This window comes from Maylandia zebra, linkage group LG1, assembly GCF_041146795.1.
Source record: "Maylandia zebra isolate NMK-2024a linkage group LG1, Mzebra_GT3a, whole genome shotgun sequence".
In the NCBI taxonomy this organism is placed as follows: Eukaryota; Metazoa; Chordata; class Actinopteri; order Cichliformes; family Cichlidae; genus Maylandia; species Maylandia zebra.
This window is the reverse complement of record NC_135167.1, coordinates 43,477,210-43,492,441: the sequence shown is the minus strand read 5'-3', so window position 1 is coordinate 43,492,441 and position 15,232 is coordinate 43,477,210. Positions and strand designations below refer to the sequence as shown.

The 15,232-nt window shown below is 46.5% G+C and overlaps 1 protein-coding gene across 8 annotated transcripts in view; it reads right to left on the bottom strand.

Moving 5' to 3' along the window:
* Positions 1–15,232, bottom strand: part of herc1 (HECT and RLD domain containing E3 ubiquitin protein ligase family member 1) — a 93,452-nt gene that overhangs the window by 64,331 nt on the left and 13,889 nt on the right. For all 8 annotated transcript variants that reach the window (XM_014411353.4, XM_014411358.4, XM_014411355.4 and 5 more), the window contains exons 9-17: positions 14,356–14,500; positions 13,946–14,117; positions 13,130–13,264; positions 9,740–9,905; positions 9,475–9,600; positions 8,803–9,024; positions 8,214–8,366; positions 1,234–1,366; positions 875–1,066 (exon numbers count right to left, since the gene is read on the bottom strand). In XM_014411353.4, coding sequence (XP_014266839.3) covers positions 875–1,066; positions 1,234–1,366; positions 8,214–8,366; positions 8,803–9,024; positions 9,475–9,600; positions 9,740–9,905; positions 13,130–13,264; positions 13,946–14,117; positions 14,356–14,500 — 1,444 coding nt within the window. The remainder of the gene's footprint in view (positions 1–874; positions 1,067–1,233; positions 1,367–8,213; positions 8,367–8,802; positions 9,025–9,474; positions 9,601–9,739; positions 9,906–13,129; positions 13,265–13,945; positions 14,118–14,355; positions 14,501–15,232) is intronic.

Sequence of the window (15,232 nt, the reverse complement as noted above, 5' to 3'; positions counted from 1 at the left end):
TCAATGTTACAGAAGTGGAGGAAGCAAGAAGAATGAGTTTAATAAAGTTTGATTTATCTGACTGCTTTGTTTCGCTTAATGTGCCTTATAATCCCGTGTACCTTATGGTCCGAAAAATGCGTACTGCACACTGCAGTTTAATGTTGCAAAGCACCTCTTTTTAACTTCAGTGGATATTATACATGGTTATGCTCAGGATATGTCAGCCCATTTCTACTGGAAATGCCTTTTGGTTAAACTTTCAGCAAGCAATTTGCATTTGTACTGTTACATTTTTATAAAGCTTTAATGTACATAAAAACCAGCTTCTTGTTTAAGTGAATATAAATGGAAGGTTGTCTTTTTGCGCTAGTAATGTTGTGGAGTTGTATTTTGTCTCGCATCAATTATATCGTCGGTTATATCGTTATCGCAAATTTTCAAATATATATCGTGATAAATATTTTTGGCCATATCGCCCTGCTCTACCCCGAACCCTATTATACTATATGTACCTCTGTCCCCGTCACCTGCATGTGCTGCTCTTCTTCTCCCACTGCTTGATAGGAGCAGCTATGACTCTTGATGTTGAAAGTTGCCGACACCTGAACCGGCAAATTAATCCTCCAATTCTAGTGTATGTTTATGCCAAATTAAAAAAAAATCATCAAGCTCTTAAAGAGAAAAAACTTAACGACAGAATATGTGTACACGTAATGCCTGCACACATGGCTTTTTGTAATTACACTGCTGGCTTAGCTGACAAGGGCTCATAATTTAACATCTCCAGCAGAAATGATCACATCATGTGTCTGTACATGCATTTACCTCATCCCAGGATATTTTGTAACTTTTTTTTCAAATTTTGACCAAGTTAACCTTGCTCTGAGCTCACCCTGAAGAGGCCACTGCAGCTCCTGGTCCTCCAGAGGAGAGGCAGCAGGCAACAGTCTGTTCAAACAATCCAGAGGAGGCAGCAGTTCCAGCAGTTGGCTCAACAGCGGCCTTGCCACCGACACCGGAAGCAGCAGTAAGGCGTTGATTATCTGACACAGCATGCTGCCTGCTGCTGACACGTAGATCACATCTGCAGATTACATGGTCATAGTTTTATGACAATGATATAAAACAAAAGAAAGTATCTTCAATGCTAAATGAAAAGAACTTGAACTATCGGAGCAGAATGAGATAACAAGGAAGTGAAAACAGGCCTTTATAGCCAGATTACAACACAGGTCACTTGATTTCATTCACCTTGTAGCTTCTCCCGTATGCTGCCATTCCAGGAGCTCTCCTTTATCAGCGCTGCAGAGCGGGAGTAGATATCTGTGGCATGTGGCAAGAGCAGCTGCAGATGTTTGTGGAGCAATGACACACTGCTGGAGTTCTGCAAATAAACAGGGTGACAAAAAGTTTTTATATACTATGGTCATTTTCTTTTATTTGGTTTCTTTTATTCACTAAAAAAGTGACAGACAGACAGATTTTTACCAACATCACAGGGCTGAAATAAATGGCCTGTATTTGTATAGCGCTTTACTAGTCCCTAAGGACCCCAAAGCGCTTTACACAACCAGTCATCCACCCATTCACACACTGGTGATGGCAAGCTACATTGTAGCCACAGCCACCCTGGGGCGCACTGACAGAGGCGATCTATCTACAACATAGCACACCACATTATTAAGACACCACTGAAAAGAAGCATCAGTGAAATTATTCATCAGTAAATAAAACAGACATTTAGCTTTAACTCTATATTTAACCAGCAAAATGAAAGTTGTATCAACCCACTGCCACTGGAGACCAAGCCACTCCACAGTTTTCAAAGACACAATAAACAGCGTTTCAAGGCAGTTAAATTCAAGAAACATATGAAAACTAGTTTTTATTTCTTGACAAAAGGGACATAATTCACTTGCATCTTTTTTAACCTTGGACACAAAACTACTGACAGCAATGGCACCGTGCAAAACCCTCCCCCTGTAGGTCACCTGACCTCTTATTGAGTGGGGGTTAATAAAAGACTCTCCATATAGGTTTCTGACATTCCTCAACTTTTAACTTGTCTCTCCAGACAGCATCGGTCCTTCCACTGAAGTGCCTTTTATTTAACCCTTGAACTGACATTTTATATAACAGTTTTCCACTCAGCATGTGAAAAGTCACGAGTCTTTCCGATTCATAAGCGAGGGTCCCGTCAAGAATGTAAAATCAATACTCAATTCCATTCCTCAAAAAGGATCTCTTTCATCGGAAATCTCTAATCCACGACTAGAATCTAACAGCATCTCCTTTTCAACTAAAGTTAAACATTTAAGCCAAAAGTCTAGAATACTCCTCATAATGTGGCTTGACTTGAACCAATGAAAGTTGTTGCTGTTTCTGTGTTCTGAAGGTCTGGTCCATAATTTGTCTCAGTTTGAGAGCCTTTGTCTCAAGCAGTCTTTTCAAAAAAGCAAGTCCAGTTCCATCACATGCATCCGGCCAAGCCCCCAAAAACAACGGTTCCTCTAGAAGCCAAAACAATGAGGAAGCTGGTTCCAGTCTTTTCCAACAGAAAAGGGTCCAAGCTTTAAAAAGGCCTTTATAAAACATAGGAATTTCATAACAAAATATTAAATTACAGTTTAGTAAAAACACGGAAGCATCCATTCCTAACTCTCCTTTTCCTCTTAAAATAACACTAGTTACTGGTTCCCAGAAAACATCTTCCCTTCCCATCAAGTGTTTCTGAATAAACTGCAGTCTGAAAGCTGCAGCTCTGCTCTCTAGGTGAGCTCGTCCCTGTCCACCTTCTTCTTTGGGCAAAAAGCACAGCCCGGTGTATCCAATGTCGATTATGCAAAAAAAACTTGATCATCAAGGATTAAAGTTTACGCGCACGGGTGCAGCGGCTCTTAGCTCTCCAGTTTGGTGCTCGTTTTTACTTTTAATGTGGATATTTTTGAATGTTTGCAACGCCGCCATCTCTTACAGTCGCCAGAACCTAATTGACCTAGGTTTTAAATATAGTTTGTCTGTTTCTGGCGACTATCAGCGAACACACAACATCCTGGAGGAGATAGCGAGACCGCCAGGGTCACCGTGGATGGTCTGCCCGCCCAGCAAGCGTAGAAGGCGACGGAGGGAAAAAAAGCGGAAGAGGGGATGCCGGTCGGGCTCAGATGCTAGGCTACGCAAACATCCACACCGGCCAGCACTTCCGAGCCTATCGGGCAGGGCTGCGTATAGGGCGGCCAGGGCAGACCTGAGTAGAGGCATCAGGAAAGCTAAGGCTGCCTATAGGAGGAGGATTGAAGATCACTTTGCTGACAACGACCCCAGAAAAATGTGGCAGGGGATCAATCACATTACCAACTACAGAAGCAATAACCAGGCGACATCTAGGACTGATGCCTCACTGGCTGAGGATCTAAACCGTTTCTTCGCCCGCTTTGAGACGACCAGGCCCTCAGCTGCCACACCACTTCCACCCGCCCCCAGCACTGGCACACTAACACTCAGGGAGCACCAAGTGAGGTGTGTTCTAAGGTCAGTGAATCCCAGGAAGGCGGCAGGTCCTGATGGAATACATGGAAAGGTTCTCAGAGCATGTGCTGACGAACTGACCGGAGTCTTCACTAAAATCTTCAACCTTTCCTTGTCATCAAACACCGTCCCGCCCTGCCTCAAAACCTCCACCATCATCCCCATTGCCAAGAAGACAGCTGTGGCCAGCCCAAATGACTACAGGCCTGTTGCACTTACGCCTGTAGTGATGAAGTGCTTTGAGAGACTGGTCTGTCAGCACATCAGGGCCGGTCTGCCTCCCACTCTGGACCCCCACCAATTTGCCTACAGGACAAATCGATCCACCGAGGACGCTATCACCATAGCGCTCCACACTGCGCTGAGTCACCTGGAGCACCGAGGAAGCTATGTGAGAATGCTCTTCCTGGACTTCAGCTCAGCATTCAATCATATCATCCCGGAGATCCTGGTCCAGAAACTGTCTCACCTGGGACTCTCCACCCCCATCTGCCTCTGGATCAAGGACTTCCTGACAAATAGACCACAGTCTGTCAGACTCGGCCCCCACCGGTCCAGCACCATCACACTCAGCACCGGGTCTCCACAAGGATGTGTTTTGAGTCCCCTCTTATCAACAATAGACCTGTCTGGCACGCAGTATGTTTGTGTTTGGTGGACAACCAGGGCCCTATTTCAGGAAGCCGGTTTAGTGCAAACTCTGAGTAAGTATACCCTGAGTTAACGAAAACTCTGGGTTTTCGGTTTCACAAAGCGAGTTTAGATTAATTCTGAGTGAGTTACTATGACGACACACTCCGTGAAGCTAACCTGCCCCCTAGCAGGTTTACTTCAACTAACCCCGACTTTCTCCGCCTCTTTGTCGGAAACCTGACTGTAGGAAGTGTCAGACATGGCGTGCTCCTTCCTTGAAGAGCCAGTAGATGTTGAAGCCCAAATTCTCCGCAGAGCTCTCCACCGGGAAAGTGATCAGAGCGCGTTTGGACATTTTATAATTTCCTGATGATTTCCTGTGTGAACGTTACAGTTTTTCAGCACAATCTATAATTTATTTGAATAACATCCTCAGGCCTAATATTGCTCATGTGACACATCGCGGACATCCTCTCAGTTCTGTACATATTATTTGTATTGCACTTCGGTTTTTTGCAAACGGGAGCTTTCTGTATAATATTGGTGACGCTGAGCACGTTTCCAAGGCTACCGTCTGTCGGGCAGTCAGGACTGTTACAGTTGCACTGAAACGTCTCCTGTACTCGTTTGTGGTGTTCCCCGGTCATAGACCCACAAGATTTATCAAAGAGGGATTCCACAAAATTGCAGGTATCAGGATGAACGAAACTTAATTCATGATGTGGTGATACTTGAACTACTACTTAAATTTTACATTTATTCTCACGGTTCCCAGGCGTGATTGGCTGTATAGATGGCACTCACATTCCAATCATTGCTCCTTCAGTAAATGAAGGAGACTATGTGAACAGGAAGTCTTTCCACAGCATTAATGTACAGGTACATAGTTCCCTGTAGCATTTCAAACTAACAAATTATTTCATTATAGTAATGGATGCTAATTTGTGTTCTCTGCACTGTGAAGATCATATGTGATGCTGCCAACATTATCACAAATGTGGAAGCCAACTGCTCAGCCTCTGTGAGTGGTGGTGGTGGAGGACCCCCACCTGTTTTTCAGGCCTCCGCTTTTTTTCTGTTGGCTATAACGGGTCACATTTGAGCATACAGAGTAAGCAAATATGTACTTGTAATGTGCTCAGATAATTTCAATAAGTGCTTACAGAAAGAAAATTAATGTAGCCTCTAACTGCAATTGATTTACATCGGACAAACAGACCAAGCACTATGGCTCATAATACAATTACACCTTACGTGTTTGGACTATATTTTTATATTTCATTTTTACTTGCTGCCAGGAACGTTTGGGGCCTGTTGGGTTGCACCTGCGCTCAAATCACATCACAAAATAAAATGTATAAAATAACAAATAAAATAACATATGATAAAATAACATATGATAAAATAACGTGTTAAATGGGTGGAAATCCCTAGATCAATGTTTAAATTAACACTCACGCATTGACTCTGTCGGCTTTGTTTTGCCATGCATGCTCCCTTTCTTTTGCAGCTGAGGCTGTGTTACTTTTTTCCCGCAAAATTTGCATGTTATCGGCATATGCTGCCATCAGAATTTCGGCCTCAAGCGCTGTGACATACATTGACCGCGCCTTCTTTCCCTCCGTCTCCATGGTGACTCGCTTAATCTGTGCTCCACTAATCAGGGCTTTATGTATCCTCGTGCGCGCGCTTAACTTGGGGTTAAAGCAACTCCGCGTTGACTGAACTAATTGTTATCAGCCTTTCTCAAACCGAATATTCCGAGTTGGACAGTTCGGGGTTACTCAACCCTGAGTATCGTTTTTCACGCTGAGTTTTCTAAACCGGCTTCCTGAAATAGGGCCCAGATCCATCACCTTCTTCAGTCTGTTTGCCAGGCCGCCCCTTCTTAATATCCTGGAAATCACCTTTCTTTGGTAACAGCATTAGAACTGCTCTCCTGCAGCTCTGAGGTCTCTGAGCCTTCAGTGAAGCTCTCCTCAAAAACCTCCATGACATCGTCACAAAGGTCAGACCTTGCTCTGTCCTTTCTTTTTTCCAGAGAAAAGAAAACCTTCGTAGGAGCATCCATCAGAGAAAGATTTTGAAATCTGCAACAAACCTGAGCCCCCTGTGCTCCAGAGCCCGGCATGGCTTTTTTAGATTTGAGGTTCTCAAACCAAACTCGGTTTCCTGTAAAATTTGCAGACACCTCCAGCTCCACTATGTCAGTCTCCAGATCTCTCAGAGATTTGGCCGATGAGTAGGGATGGGTATCAAAAACCGGTTCTTGTTGAGAACCGGTTCCCACTGTTTCAATTCCTTGGAATCGTTTGCCACTTTTAAAAACGATTCCCTTATCAATTCCAGTCGCCCCGAATGACGTCATCACGTTGAGTAGCGTCTTTTACCCAGTAGGAAACACGGCGCCTGAGCGGCACAAACGCTCAAAAGTTTGGTTACACTTTATGAGATAGGATGACAACAGGGCAACGTGCAATACTTGCAAAGTAGAGATTTCATCAAAGGGAGGAAACACTACGAACATGCAAAAGCATTTGCTCAAAAAACACGCGATTGCTTTCAACGAATGTCGTGTTTTTGATCCGCTCTGGACTAGCGAAGCTCAACCCAGCAGCAGCGGTAGCGTTTCCACGTCCTCTCCCGTTAATACTGCAGGTAACTAATCAATTAGCATTGCATATTATGTTAGCGCGATTTACCTTATTACAAAACCTGCTATTACTGTGCGTTGCATTTAGATAACCATGATGAGAGAGACAGAGTCTGGCTCAGATGCTGGCAGGTCTCGCTGCAGTCTACTGGTAGCGTCTCCTTTCAGGCCAGGATAGACGAATGTCACCGAGCAGTGTCTAAGTTTGTGGTCAAAGGCTTGCACCCATTTGCCACAGCAGATGCCCCCGATTTCACTTTGGTAAGTGAATGTGTTTAATTGTAGGCAGGACATTACTGGATATTCTTGTGTAATTGCTACAGAATAATTTATGTTAAACTTTGTTATTGCTACAGGAGAATATTTATTTTATTATTTTACATATACATTTTTTTTCCTGGGGACCCTGTGACACCCCATTGAAGAGCCGTAGGCTGTGGCTCTCTTAAGATCTCACTGTTGGGTTTGTAAGGCCATGTTACTCCTAAATTTCTATCTTGTTCAAAGAGAAGATATAGAACACAGTTCTAAGCTAATCGACCTTAGTGTTCTCCTTTTTAAAAAAAAAAAAGAATCGATAAGAGAATCGATAAGAGAATCGATAAGGAATCGAATCGTTAAACAGAATCGAAAATGGAATCGGAATCGTTAAAATCTTATCAATACCCATCCCTACCGATGAGACAATGACAGTACACTGCTGACAAAATTCGTTGATTTCAGTTTTGCCAAGAACCCACCAGTGACTTAAAGACATAAAATCATCTTTCCGATTTATTTGCTTTATTTGCGTTCTCCACACTGTCAACAAAGATGACCACAGCGCTGAGTTCACCCACTGCCAGACTACACTCCTCTACTGAGCAAGGACAACTAGGTATGATCTTAAAACCATGTTGTCTCATGAGTTTAGAGAAGTCCATTTTGGCGATTTTGCACACTCAAAAAAAGTCAGTAATGCTTAATTTAATCAATTCAGAAAAGTAAAGTTAGAAACAAGTCCTCGATCTCTCAGTCAGACTCATCACACGCTCCACCGCCACACTCCCAGCATGCAATGCAGAAGGAACGAAAGAAAGATGCGGGGTACCAAGCACATTTTACACCTCTCCTGTTCACTGATAGAGAATTCAGTTTGCTCTCAGACAAACAAAACCAACGTGCCTGAGAGTTTAAAGCCATTTTAATCCTCATTACAACAACCATGTATGATCTGAAATTAAAGTGCAATCGGAAATAAAAAACGTCTTCAAATAAAACACTGTGAGGCTATGAAATTGTGTTGTAATCCCCCATCCCGTCATCCTGCCATGTTTTGGTAGTGTGAAAACTATTTTCTAAGTCATTAAGCATCAAGAATCAAAACAAATGTGTTTACACACTCTAATTATTCTAAAAAAGAGGAGCGCAGCCGTACCTCAGTAAGAGAGTTGATGTGGCAATATGCTAGAAGTTGCTTCTGCAGCGAGCAGAGAAGTTGGTGCAGGTGAGCCGGCTGGCTGCTGTCAGAGGAGGATGTGCCCTGCTGCAGCTTATCACTGTTCTTCTCCAGCTCACCGAAAGCCTGATCCTGTACAAACACAAACATACAAACACAAACATCTGTGGGTTCAGTTCCATTTATTTAACACTAGTCTACAACTGTCAAAGTCAGCTTTATTTTCAAAACCATGTACATGTACAGATCATACACAGGAGTCTGATATCGCAGTGCTCCCACGCTCTGATAGAAATCTCATATACACAACAGTCTCAAGCCGACTGTTGTTGTGATTTGGTGCTGTATAAATAAAAATGAATTGAATTGAAAAAAAGTTATTTCATCCAAGTAGTTTCTAGTTTTGTTTTGTTCGTCTGGATGTCAGAGTTCCATTTGTGGCTTTGCGAGAGCAGAAAACAGAATGATGTGGATAATTGAGTCAGAAGACTCAAGAGGAAAAGTACAGCCAGAGGCAGTCTAACTAGCATTCAGTGTGCAGTGTGTTCATTTCTCGGTATTAACTTACAGTATAAAAGCCAAGGTTCCTGAGCAGCGTCTTCATGAGAATCTCGGCCAGGTGAGTGTCGGGGTGGCCTGTGGTGGTGCCGTAGGCAGGCTCTGGGAGAGCTGTAAAGGCAGGGCCAGATGAAAGTACCTCTGGGCCATCAGCAGGAGAGCTGTAACCCAGGAGTGAGGCCACGTGGGTGTGGTCCTGGAGGCTGGTCAGGATTATGTCGAGCTGCATCCTCTGTGACACAAAATACAAACATTCCTGAGCAATGCAGGCAACAGAGACATGAACCAATCAGCAAATTCATCTTTCACACCTGAGTAAGTGAGAATATATGAGGGCAATGTAAATCGATGCCATTGCTGCCCACCACTAATTTCCCTTTTGGTCTTCTGTGACTCCCCTCTGAAATTATTACGCTATTTAACATAAAAGACAACATTACTAAGATAAGTTACCCATGTTTCAGAGTTTAGTGTGTGATTTCTTTCTGAATCCTGTCCACAGCTACGTCTATTCCTCAGCCTGCATGCTTGTATCTACATGGCACTGATGGATTTGTTCCTGATAATCATTAGATTTTATTTAAAAAAAAACAGGTTCTGTTCCTCTTCTTTACAGGCTGTTTAAAGCATCAAGCAACGAATCCTGCGCAGCTCCATCTACACAGTATGTAGCATCGGGTACCTGTCCTTTGGAGAGACTCTCCCATCTGTCCGGACCCTGAGGTAGCAGAGAGTGAAGAAGCTCCATCCTCTCCCTCAGTGGTGGCAGCAACATGGTTGCCCCCACAGACAGAGTCTCAATCACTGCCTGAAGGAAGAAAGTATTTTAAAGTCAGTTTTAGGTTTCATTCTGATCACCTCCCATAATCCTTCATGACTTATTTCTGTTATGAGTTCAGTCTGAATATTACTCTGTTGATAACAATTATCCGAAAAGCATCTTTTACCTCCTGAATCTCGTCTGGCACAGAGGAGTCCATCAGTCTGAAAAGGAGGTTCCTCAGTGGCCTGGCCTGCCGGCCCAAAATACTCGTTGCTACGCCCCCCGCCAGGGCCAGCGCCAGATGATTGGACAGAAGCCGAAGGCACAGCTTGAGGAAGTTGTGATGCTCCCTTCAAATAAATTTAAAAACATTTTTAATCCAGAACTTGGCAAGGTCTCCTCCTTGAATCGCTACCTTATCGTGGTGGAGGGGTTTGTGTGTCCCAGGGATCCCAGGGGCTATGTTGTCTGGGGGCTTTTGCCCCCTGGTAGGGTCTCCCATGGCAAATTGGTCCTGGGTGAGGGACCAGACAAAGAGCGATTCAGAAGACCCTTATGAAAAGAATATCGAGGGAACAGTTTACCCTGCCCGGGATAGGGTTACCGGGGCCCCGCCCTGGAGCCAGGCCCAGGGAGGGTGCCCGAGGGCGAGCGTCTGGTGGCCGGGCCTTAGTCCATGGGGCCCAGCCGGGCACAGCCTGAAGAGGAGACATGGGCCCATCCTCCCGCAGGCCCATAGGGGTCGGGTGCATTGTGTGCCGGGTGGCGGCCAGGAGCGGAGGCCCTGGCGAACTGACCCCCGGCTGCCAAGACTGGCAATAGGGACATGGAATGTCACTTCTCTGGTGGGGAAGGAACCTGAGTTAGTGCGTGAGGTTGAGAGGTACCGGCTAGATATAGTCGGGCTCGCCTCTACGCATGGCTTGGGCTCTGGAACCAGTCTCCTGGAGAGGGGCTGGACTCTGTCTCAGTCTGGAGTTGCCCCTGGTGAGAGGCGGCGGGCTGGGGTGGGTATCCTAATATCCCCTCGGCTTGCTGCCGGTACGTTGGGGTTTTTCCCGGTGGACGAGAGGGTTTGTTCCCTGCGCCTTAGGGTCGGGGAACGGGTCCTGACTGTCATCTGCGCTTATGCGCCGAGTGGCAGTTCGGAGTACCCAGCCTTCTTAGAGTCCCTGGGGGGGGTGCTGGAAGGTGCTCCACCTGGAGACTCTGTTGTCCTGCTGGGAGACTTCAATGCTCATGTGGGTAACGACAGCGAGACCTGGAGGGGCGTGATTGGGAGGAACGGCCTCCCTGATCTGAACCCGAGCGGTGCTTTGTTATTGGACTTCTGTGCTAATCACAGTTTGGCCATAACGAACACCCTGTTCGAACATAAGAGTGTCCATAAGTGCACGTGGCACCAAGACGCTCTAGGCCGTAGGTCGATGATCGATTTTGTAATCGTATCACCAGACCTGCGACCATATGTTCTGGACACTCGGGTAAAGAGAGGGGCTGAGCTGTCAACTGATCACCACCTGGTGGTTAGTTGGATCAGGTGGTGGGGGAGGACGCTGGACAGACCTGGTGCACCTAAACGCGTAGTGAGGGTGTGCTGGGAACGTCTAGCAGAGGCCCCAGTCCGGAGAGATCTTCAACACACACCTCCGGCAGAGCTTCAACAGCATTCCGAGGGAGACTGGGGACATTGAGTCCGAATGGACCATGTTCAGCGTCTCCATTGCCGAAGCTGCTGCATTGAGCTGCGGCCGCAAGGTGGTTGGTGCCTGCCGTGGTGGTAATCCCCGAACCAAATGGTGGACACCACAGGTGAAGGGAGCCACCAGGCTGAAGAAGGAGTCCTATCGGGCTTGGTTAGCCTGTGGGACTCCGGAGGCAGCCGACAGGTATCGACAGGCCAAGCGGAATGCGGCTCGGGCAGTGGCTGAAGCAAAAACTCGGGTGTGGGAGGAATTCGGAGAGGCCATGGAAAAAGACTTTCGGACTGCCTCAAAGAGATTCTGACGTTGTAGGGCTGTCCTGGTTGACACGCCTCTGCAATGTTGCGTGGAGATCAGGGGCAGTACCTGTGGACTGGCAGACCGAGGTGGTGGTCCCCATCTTTAAGAAGGGGGACCGGCGGGTGTGTTCCAACTACAGGGGGATCACACTCCTCAGCCTCCCTGGGAAAGTCTATGCCAGGGTGCTGGAAAGGAGAGTTCGTCCGCTAGTCGAACCTCGGATACAGGAGGAACAATGCAGTTTTCGTCCTGGTCGCGGAACACTGGACCAGCTCTTTATCCTCTCGAGGATACTTGAGGGTGCATAGGAGTTTGCCCAACCAGTCTACATGTGTTTTGTGGACTTGGAGAAGGCATTCGACCGTGTCCCTCGGGGTGTCCTGTGGGAGGTGTTGCGGGAGTATGGGGTGTCTGGCCCATTGCTACGGGCCATTCGATCCCTATACGACCGTTGCAAGAGCTTGGTTCGCATTGCCGGCAATAAGTCGGACTCGTTCCCGGTGGGTGATGGGCTCCGCCAGGGCTGCCCTTTGTCTTCGGTTCTGTTCATAATTTTTATGGACAGGATTTCTAGGCGCAGCCAAGTGGCGGAGGGCTTTCGCTTTGGTGGCCTCAGAATCTCATCTCTGATTTTTGCGGATGATGTGGTTCTGTTGGCTTCATCGGGTGAGGGCCTCCAGCTCGCACTGGAACGGTTCGCAGCCGAGTGTGAAGCAGCGGGAATGAGGATCAGCACCTCCAAATCTGAGGCCATGGTTCTCAGCCGGAAAAGGGTGGAGTGCCCACTCCGGGTCGGGGATGAGTTCCTGCCCCAAATGGAGGAGTTCAAGTATCTCGGGGTCTTGTTCGCGAGTGATGGGAGAAGGGAGCCGGAGATCGACAGACGGATTGGGGCTGCAGCTGCAGTAATGCGGACGCTGCACCGGTCCGTCGTGGTGAAGAGGGAGCTGAGTGTAAAAGCGAAGCTCTCAATTTACCGGTCGATCTACGTCCCTACCCTCACCTATGGCCACGAGCTGTGGTTAGTGACCGAAAGAACGAGATCGCGTATACAAGCGGCAGAAATGAGCTTCCTCCAAAGGGTGGCTGGCCTCTCCCTTAGAGATAGGGTGAGAAGTTCGGCCATCCGGGAGGGGCTCAGAGTAGAGCCGCTGCTGCTCCACATCGAAAGGAGCCAGCTGAGGTGGTTCGGGCATCTGACAAGGATGCCCCCTGGGTGCCTCCTGAGGTGTTCCAGGCATGTCCCACCGGGAGGAGGCCCCGGGGCAGACCCAGGACCCGCTGGAGAGATTATATCTCTTGGCTGGTGTGGGAACGCCTTGGTATTCCCCCGGATAAGCTGGAGGAGGTGGCTGGGGAGAGAGAGGTCTGGGCCTCTTTGCTTAGGCTGCTGCCCCCGCGACCCGGCCTTGGATAAAGCGGATGAAGATGGATGGATGGATGGATGGATGGAACTTGGCAAGGTTACATTCTGATTGGTCACATATGATTTCACTAAGTGCAAGAAAGACTATACAGCAAGCCCAGGAGGGTTTATAACACCAGTGAAGGCTGGTGGCTAACAGGCTCACCTGGATGAGGGGAAGGGAAGAGGAGGGACCTCGCTGTTGATGCCTTCACAGTATCGTTCAAGGAAGGAGCGCAAATGAGAGAATGTGCTTTCTTCTAGGTCAACGCAGTAGGGCCGGTGCCAAGCTACTACTTGCCTAGAAAGAAGTAATAAGTAAATATTAGTAAAGTATGTAAGGTACAGTAAATTACTTTGATCTACAGTAAAGTGTTGTGTCGATGTCATAAACATAAAGGCCTGTGAAACCAAAATCCAAACAATAACTGTGATAACCACATTTGTATGTATCTCACATGTATGCTTTTAATCAATCAACACCTAAATGTGTTTGTTAAACAGCAGTTCTCTCACGCCGTCACCCTCGTTGACGCCTGTTGGCCTTTTTCAGCTGTTCCTGGAAGTGCATATCCTTAAAGACCTTGAATTACATATTTAACAAAAAGGCTGAATCACAGTGCTTCTCTTCTAAACTCATCTCCCAGGCTGAGAGGTAGGACCTCTGAGGATGCTCACAGTATCAGGGTATTTGTTTTGATTTGTGTTTTTCGGTGCATTTTTGGAGACTGATTGCTGAGTGACTGCAATAAAACCCACCACTGTAACCTTTACTCTGAATCACAAGATCAGTGTGTTGGTTTTGCAGTTTCAGTACTTTTCACGTGTAGTTACTGCCCTTTGACTCGTGCTTCCTAGTAGCTGAAAAACAAATTCTGGTGGTCTTGCAACATCAGCTCTTGCCTGCAGTCCCACGTGAATATTTCCAGAGAGAAAATCATCATGATGGGATCAGTTCGTGGTAACTGTTGCGGTAGCTGACCTGTCTCTGGGCAGGGCAGTCCAGGCCAGGCTGTGAGAGGTGCCAGCTGAGATCTGCTGAATGGCGACTCCATCCAGGCCGATGACCTTCTTGGGTTTGGTGATTGGCCCTGTGGAGTTCCCCTGCCCACACTGACCCATAGAGTTGTTGCCCCATGCATATACTTCATTGTCTGCATCGGGATTAAGCACAACACGATCGAAACAGATATGTCATATCTCAAGCTGGAAGTTACATATTACCCTAAATTGACAAGGTCTGCATATTTGCTATTACATCAGGCTGCTTGCAACAGCCCTCAACAAACACAAAAATTTTCTGTGTCAGCAAAAAAACTGACTGACAGAGACAGTTTGAGTATTTTAACTCTGATCCCAGACAGCAAGCGCACAAAAAGAGAAAAGTAGTACCATGTGACAGGGCCAGGCAGTGGCTGTCCCCTATGGAGATGTCCACTACTCTGGTGGTAGCCAGCTCCTCAATAAGTTTAGGTCTGAGTGCGGTGGCCTCAGAGGAACCACAGCCTAGACAAGCACCGCAGCCCCAAGCGTACACCTGAAAACAAGAGCGGGATCAGCATCAGCACAGCTTTCTGTCCTGGGCAGTGAAGCGGCACCTCAGAGACAAATAACTGGAAGAACAATATTATGTAACAAATCTCGACCTTAAATATTGAACTGTGTCCAACCAGCTGTCTGTTCAGTAGGAATACATAAACAGCTGCACGAAATTCCCTCTTTGGGATAAATGTCCATAAGTTTCAAGGATCTAAGCAGCTTGAAACAAGTTAATTTCAAGATGTTTTAAGATCCTTTTGAATACATTTTAGGGCATCTTTTAAAAATGGCAACAATATTTTCAGCGTGTTTAATTTGATTAAACACGTTGAAAATAGGCAGAATGCCTAAATGCTGTCACCAAGTGGAAAACAGTGATACACCTCCAGCTGTCAGGCCTGCAGACCTGTGATGTGCACCTCTGTCCTGTGGTACACACGAACTCGCAGGTTAAATACCTGCAAGCTTTTTGATGAATATTAGTGCAGCGTTAGCCACGCAGGGCTTTGTTGCTATAAACACCAAAAATATAGCGCCATGGCAAGTGTACAAGCTGCAAAGGAACAACGATTTTTAAAACGTTATGTCGGGGAAACTTTTGAAGCATTAGGAAAAATTCAGATTCAACAACTTGAACATGAAGGTGTAATGAAATGAAAATGATTTGATGCTTCAAGAATAACTGTCCAAATAAGGACCAGGAGTGGCACTTTCCAGACATTTTCTATTT